Source organism: Pararge aegeria, chromosome 26 (assembly GCF_905163445.1).
Source record: "Pararge aegeria chromosome 26, ilParAegt1.1, whole genome shotgun sequence".
Lineage (NCBI taxonomy): Eukaryota > Metazoa > Arthropoda > Insecta > Lepidoptera > Nymphalidae > Pararge > Pararge aegeria.
This window is the reverse complement of record NC_053205.1, coordinates 5,113,509-5,121,419: the sequence shown is the minus strand read 5'-3', so window position 1 is coordinate 5,121,419 and position 7,911 is coordinate 5,113,509. Positions and strand designations below refer to the sequence as shown.

The 7,911-nt window shown below is 37.0% G+C and overlaps 1 protein-coding gene across 1 annotated transcript; it reads left to right on the top strand.

Moving 5' to 3' along the window:
• Window positions 1–341: 341 nt before the first annotated feature.
• On the top strand, window positions 342–1,562 carry LOC120635050 (piggyBac transposable element-derived protein 4-like). Its single transcript, XM_039905955.1, has one exon. It carries the CDS (start codon window positions 342–344, stop codon window positions 1,560–1,562), a length of 1,221 nt encoding a protein of 406 aa, XP_039761889.1.
• Window positions 1,563–7,911: the final 6,349 nt, after the last annotated feature.

Genomic DNA, 7,911 nt, shown 5'->3' with positions numbered 1-7,911 from the left:
TATCAAAACTGCTATTTTGCTGTTTGCTGGTGTAGGTGTTGTATTTAAACACATTTTTGGCACTATGAATGAGGATGATGCCAAACACTATAACGAAGCAACAGGTTTGCTGCCACCCCCGCACGGGTGCAGGGTGAGGTGTACATACGCGGGGCCGTCCACGCACCGGTGCGGTCTCGCGTCATAGTAAATTCTTAGAATCAGTTTGGCGCCGGCATCGGGCCGAGAACACTGTATTTGGATCGGCACTGTGGTTGAAATTTTAAATTTTCTTACCGTCTTTTTGGTTTTTTCGTAACTTTGACGGTTCAGTTTTTATACACAAATAACGAATAATAAAAATGGATTACAGAGAAGGCTCTCCTAAACCTAAAAGGCAGCGAAAACAATTGTTTTCTGTTTTGAATGACAGTGAAATAGAAGAGGCACTGTATTCTGATAATTCTGAAGATGACTACCAGCCTGATGACGAGGAGTCAGCATCAGAGAGTGAAAGTGAGGAACACCTCTGGAATATTGAATGCCGTCCTCCGACACGTCCATCAGTGTTACCTACAGTTCAGGAGCAAGACCTGCAGCCGTTCACTCTAACTGTATCAGACAGTCAAGGTCAAGGTCAAGCCCAGATAAACCAACCCTCTGCATCAGGTTCAACCTCTGAATGGACTACAACTGGTGAGATGAAGGAAATTCGTTTTACGAAATCAAACGAATTTTATGGTGAAGTTGAAGGAGCAAATCCTATTGACTATTTTAATTTTTTTTTTACTGAAGATTTTTTGACGATGATTTGTACTGAGACCAATGCACAGGCACAGAGGTTGATAGCTAAACATAATCAGGAAGTTCCAGGCAGAAGAAGTAAAGATTTTGCCAGGATTACTGGATGGAAACCGGTCACTGTCTGCGAGCTGAGAATTTTTCTTGGTTTGTTATTCCACATGGGAACTATCCCCCTCAGTCGTCTACAAGATTATTGGAAAACTGATAGGCTGTTTTCCATTCCAATTTTTGGGCAACAAATGAGCAGGAACAGATTTCTCCTCATAATGAGATGTTTGCATTTTACCTCAGAGGAAGAAAGTGAGGACCCAATTTTCAAGGTTAGAAGTGTTATTGATTACTTCAACAACAAGATGATTGAATGTTATTATCCTACAGCACAATTATCTCTGGATGAAAGTATGGTGCTATGGAGAGGGCGATTGAGTTTTCGGCAGTTCATCAAAAATAAGCGCCACAAATACGGCATCAAGTTGTACATGCTCACTGAACCAGATGGGTTGATATTGAAGTTTCGAGTGTATGCAGGTGCAAAAGATACAGACGTGACTGGAAAGGGACACGCTGAGAAAGTTGTCATGGAGCTGCTTCGGGAAAAACTAAATAGTGGTCACGAATTATATATGGACAACTATTATAATAGTTTTGGTTTGGCAAAGAAGCTGCTTGATCACAACACCTATTGCACAGGCACTCTCCGTAAAGATTTGAAAGACAATCCTCACGAACTCATGAAAAAAAAAATTAAAAAAAGGAGAAAATTGCTCAATGTTTCGTGATGGAGTGCATGTTGGTGTGTGGAAAGATAAACGTGTTGTGACGTATACTACTACCCAGTATGAAGACAAAATGGTTCAAGTTCAAAATAAACGTGGCCATGTTACTCAGAAACCAGAAGCTATTTCGAAATATAACGATTACATGTCAGGAGTAGACAGGCAAGACCAGCTTCTAGCTTACTATCCATGCGAAAGAAAAACTTTACGTTGGTATCTGAAAATAGCCATCCACACATTCCAATTACTTTTATTGAATTCAATGAAGATGTACAATAAATATTCAGGACAACGTAAAATGTCTCTCTATGATTACCGCTTGAATGTCATAAATGCTCTGCTGCCAGAACATGTGCCAGCAAATAGACCTTCAAATATCCACAGTGCTCATAAAATAATGAAGGCCACTGAAACTACTTCAAATGGGCGTCTCAAACGAAAGACATGTCGCCAGTGTACCAAGAATAAAAAGCGTACTGACTCTCCTTGGTATTGTGGCACCTGTCCTGACAAACCTGGACTTTGTATTTCTACGCTTTGAAAATTACCACTTAGAACTTAATTAGTCTTCAGTTTCGTTGTAATGTTGATTGATAATAAACCATATTTAAATAAATATTAGCGTATTATTACATATAAATTATAAAAACGTAGTTAACTCATAACCCGCACCCGTGCGGTCTTTGGCACTGGGGATGAAAATTTCATTCCCAGTGCCTAGCACGCGCCAGTGCGGTGCAGTCCCCTCCTCACTTAAAATACTGTTAAATATAAATGTACATAATTAAGTGTAATAATAATCTTAGCTAATCACTTTTAAAGTCGATCAAACAAAAAAAAAATATTTGGCCTCCCCGTTGATCATAAATTTTTCAAGTGGCAGCGAACGTGTTAAGACCTTGTATGATAATGACAAGATCATAACTAATTCTGTTAAGAAAAGTATTACTGTATCCCAAATAGCAATGTCAAATATGAATCAATCCCTGCAAGAAATGAATCTGAACCAAGCTAAGCTAAGCGATGCTATTGACAGAATGTCTATAGCAGTAAATAATGTTTCCCAAGCCATACAATTAGATAACTTCAAAACAAATCTCAACTCCATTTTAAACATATTACAATCAAGTCTATTGACTCTTTCCTTCAAAGTTGAGGACATCCTTAACTCTATTCTGTTCGTTAAAGCTAACATACTACATCCGTCTGTATTAACTCCAAATCAATTGTATAGAGAAAGACTAACTAATCTTAAAGTAGTTCCTAAACATAGAGATGTTCTGCTGAACATCGCTGATTTAGTTTGCTATCATCTAGATAATAAGTTAGTTTTTGTCGTTAAGATACCTTTAGTAAACGCTCTAGATTATAATTTATATAAAAGTATACCTTTACCGACTTCACATATAGCTGAAGATGCTAACTCATTTGCGATGATTATACCTTCTTCCGAATTTATCGCACTAAGCAAAGACAAGTCCTCGTTTACGTTTCTCAAGGATACTAGTCTCTGTAAGAATGTTATTACTATAAAAACGTTTCTTTGTGATATGACAGATATTTATATTGTAGCTGGAAGCCCATCCTGTGAAATAGAACTAATAACAAAAGCTGTAACGAAATTGCCTCAAACCTGTCAGTACAGGATCGTATATGGCGATTTAGATATTTGGCATAAACTACATAATGAAAAATGGGTATTTGTACAATCAAAACACGCAAAGTTATCTATTGATTGTATAAATAATAAAATAACGGAATTAATTATATCCGGAACCGGTGTACTTACTATACCACGAGATTGCATAGATTATCATAAGAATTCTAGATTTGTAAGTGAACTATCAACTAGTATTAATGTTCCCATTGTAAAACCAACTTTTAATATTCTTAATGACAGTTGTTGTACACTAGATCGTCTTAAGGCAGTAAATCTACCAACTATTAAAATCCAAAATGTCAACTTAGAAAACCTTAAAACTTTAGATTTAGTATCGGATCAAGTCGTGAAAGACTTAGATTCAATAGCTAATCCATTAAAGTAGAATAATCATGTTACTTTTCCTATCTTAAGTATTGTATCTTTTATTTTATGTCTATGTTTACTTTTAGCTTATATTTGTAAAAAGCACAAGTATTTCTACGAATTATTTAGGAATCCGACGGAAATTAAAATTCTAATGTCGACCCTGAAGTCCAATCAATCGAACCTCGCTTACGCATTGGCTAACGAAAACTTACCCTTTCCGTAAGTTTCCTCTTAACATGGGGATTGTTATATCCTTCCCCATGCTAGCAATAATGCTGAGACAGTGATGCCTCAGTCCTATTGCATATAAAATATAATGGAAAGGGACAGTCAGTCTTCCACCGGCATTCAAGTGAAATACTCGTGTTTTATTGACCAATCCCATATTGTTTAACATTTTCTATTTCCTTTTTTTTATTAAAGTTTCTATAGCAAGTAATAATTTTTTTTTTTTAATACTTAAATCGTGTAACCCCCGATAACAGAACGTTACTCCCAGGTATTTGGCCTTGTCTTGCCAAGGAATAGGACGTGATTTACCGTGAAGCGGCCTCTCAGTTTGCTCGTGAAGAGCACCGCTGCGCTCTTCTCGGGGTTCACTTCGATCCTGCAGAGGCGGCACTTGCCCAGCAGGTGGAGCGCCTTTTGGAGTCGACTTGCTATGTTGCTCTTTTTGGGATCGGTCGCAAAGAGGGCCAGTGTTCGTGTGCCTAATGTCCGTGGTCAGATCAAATAGGAAGTGATTTGAAAATAAAGTAATCTGTAGTAAAATGTCAATCTTAGTGAATCTATGGTTTTGGGATCGGCTGTAAAACGTCAATATGTCAAGTAAAAGTTAGGAAAAAATTGCTTTGTAATAACAGACGTTGAACTTTGTAAAAATTTATTAAAGTCTCAAGAACTAAATACGCTTCTGATTTAACATTTGGTCAACTTCGAGCCGCATCATAAAAAGGACTAGCAAGGGAAGTGACTTGCGGCTCGACTTCGCATCACCGCTACGCGAATCGGTGAGACGTGCCAGCCAAGTTATCCCATCTAATTCCTTAACCTCCAATCCTTAACCAGGTGTTAATATTGTGTTCAACTGCCTTTCCGTGTCAATTTACGCGCTACAACTTACAAGTAGGTAAGTACAAACCTTTCTACAAACAACCAAAATGTCAAAATCTGATCTCCTAATGCCAAAATCTCCTTTGTTGGACCCAACCGTACAGTTAATTAAAGAGTTAGTTAAGCAAATAGGCATCTTAAAAGGTAGATTGACTAAGTTATCTGCATATGTAACCTCCTTTGAAAATCAGCTCTTAGACCGCAGTAAGCGGGCAGAATTAAACTTAAGAGTACAAGGGGCAGCAAATTTATTGTCTGAGTTTAATCAAGTACAAATGAAACTAGACGGGGTTCTTCCTGAGTCAGATAGTGAAGAGCAATTAGAGGAGAGAGAGTGTTTTGAAAATAAGTATTATTCTATTATTGCCCAGGCTAATTGTGTTATAGGGAATGATTCTACACCATCTAGTGGTCGGAGTGAGTGCTTAGGCAATACACATCAGGCGGTAAAGCTGCCAACCATTAATTTACCTTCTTTTGATGGGTCGTACGAACAATGGCTTGACTTTAAGAATACTTACGTTTCCCTTGTACACATATCAACTTCTATAAGTGAAATTCAAAAGTTTCATTACCTTAAGTCCTCACTTAAAGGACCTGCAGGGTTAGTTATCAATTATGTTGAGTTTACACCGGAAAATTACTATACTTTACTACTTTAGTACTTTATTACTATGTTGCGTGGGAATTACTCATGAACAGATACAATAACAGTAGGTTGCTTGTTCACAACCATGTTAAAGCTTTGTTTAGTATTCAACACCTATCTAAAGAGTCACCTGTGTTGCTGAGAAAGTTAATTGATGTTGTGCTAAAAAATCTACGATCACTTAAGTTGCTTGGTGAATCCACTGAACACTGGGACACTTAATACAAAAAAATCCTAATAAAAAAAATGACATAAAAAAATGCTTTAATTGTACTTTTCTAGAATTTCTAGTGTTGTAATATGATTACCTATTATACTAGGAAAAAGACTATGTAGTTGTTGACTAATTATTTATATAAATCATTTTATTTTTTCGTTTTTATTTCGATAAAAGATTTTATGTGCCATAAGAAAAAAGTCAACTTTAATTGTCAGAATTTATACTTTTTAAGTATTCTAATATAATTACACATTATACTAGGAACTAGCCTAGCTGTTGACTAATCATTAATATAAATTATTTTATTTATCATTATTTAAAAAAAATCTCATATTACATAAATGGACGTGTAAAATTTTCATGTAATACTTTGTATTTTTTAAATAAAAATAAACAGAAATTGCAATAATCATAACTATATTTTTTCTTTATTTATTGTTCTTACTAAATTATTTCAAAAAAAGAACTAATGAACTAAAAGAGCGAACTAGTTCATCCTTGGATTATGAACTAAATTGAGCGCTCTCTGTGGTGACCGGTTAGGCCCAAGACTATTTAACAGCCAGTTTGACCGACGCCGGTAGGTCACGGGGAATATCGCTAGTGAAGAGCGGTCTGTCGAAAAAGGTACGGTCTGTGAGGTAAGCTCGCAGCAAACGTACGAGTCTAGCTTTGTACAACAAGCCGGCGTGCCAGACCCTATCGAAGGCCTTGGCAATGACAGTTGCTTCCTTCCACTTGTCGGGGAAGTAGCAATTCGCCAAGAATACATTGAAAATTACCACCAGTAGGTTGATAATTTGTCCTGGGAGTAACTTTAGAGTTTTAATTGAAATACCGTCGGGACCTGGGGCTTTCTTAGCGTGGAAGCCCTTGATAATAGTGTGAACTTCATCGCAGGTCGTCGGGGCGAGAGGTTCACCATCGGGTGGGGTCGAGAGGATTGTTGCGAGTTCGCTTTCGACTCGCAAGACGTGGGGCCTATCAATAGAGACGGTGCTCGGAGAGCATTGGGATTAATGAAAAATGAAAATGAAAAATGAAAAAATGCTTTATTGTCATAAGGAATAACAAAACAGAATCAAAAGTACTTAAACATAACACATAACATATATACAAATTTTGTTTTATTTTGCACAGATAAAAAGTGTACCTGTTCTCCGAACTAGTTGAGACTGTGTCTCGGAAAACAGGGCTAACCCGCTCGATGACATAGCTTAATACTAGAAATTAAGATCACTTGTATGCCCAAGTACTCGTAGTTGTGTTTGTACGTGTCCTAAATGTCCATGTCTGAATTATGTGTGTGTCAGTGCGTGTGTGTGTGAGTGTGTGTATTTGTGTAAGTTTGCGAGTGTATTTGTGTGTGTATGTGTACGTGTGTGTATGTGTACGTGTGTGCGTGTGTGTGTGTGCGTGCGTAAATGTAACTATGATAAATTGGTAAAAACGATTTTCAATTCACCCAATAATTTATACTAGAATCTCCAATAAATTTTCGGTTACTGCGTAATTTTGTTTAAGAAGCCACTTTTTAAGATTGCTTTTATAATTATAAGTATTCAGAGTGTGCAGAGAAAGGGCATGATTTAACTTGTTATAAAGGTAGGGTCCAAGAAATACAAAAAATCTACGACTAAACGCTGTTTTGAGCTTTGTGAGAGTAGCTAGTTTGGGCTTTCTGCGGGTGCATTCATGATTGAAGTGCGTAAGTGAGTGCTGCTTTAGTGTGGTTGCTAAAATGAATAGTTGCCGGACAGTAAGGACTTGACAGTATTCGTATAACATTTCGGTAGGATAGAGGCGCGGCTTAAAACAGCACACCTTAAGTACTGCTCTTTGTGCTCGTTCAATCTGTATAAAGTATGTCTTTGCTGCACCACCCCAGACGGATATACAATAGCAAAGTATAGATTGACATAGTGCTATATACACCATTTTATAATTTCAGGTTCCGCTGAGTGTCGTAGCTGCTTAAATATGTAAATAAGCTTACGAACTCGACTAGATAGATGTTCAATATGTTTTTTGAATGTGAGGTTACAGTCAATCACTATGCCAAGGTACCTTATGGAAGTGACTCTTTCAATGTATTGCGGAGTTCGATCAGTTAAGCTACTATTATCGAAAAGAGGTCTACTGTTTAATAACTAAATTTAATAAAGATGTGTCTGCAGGCAGTGTAGAATTACGAATCGATAAATTTAGAAGTTTAGTTTTAGTTGTATTTAATGTTAATAAATTATTGTTAAGCCATTCCCTAACAGTATCAAAGCCTTTTTGTGCAAGGCAATAGGTTTCAGACCAAGTGTGAGCGGAAAATACGAGAGCTGTATCGTCC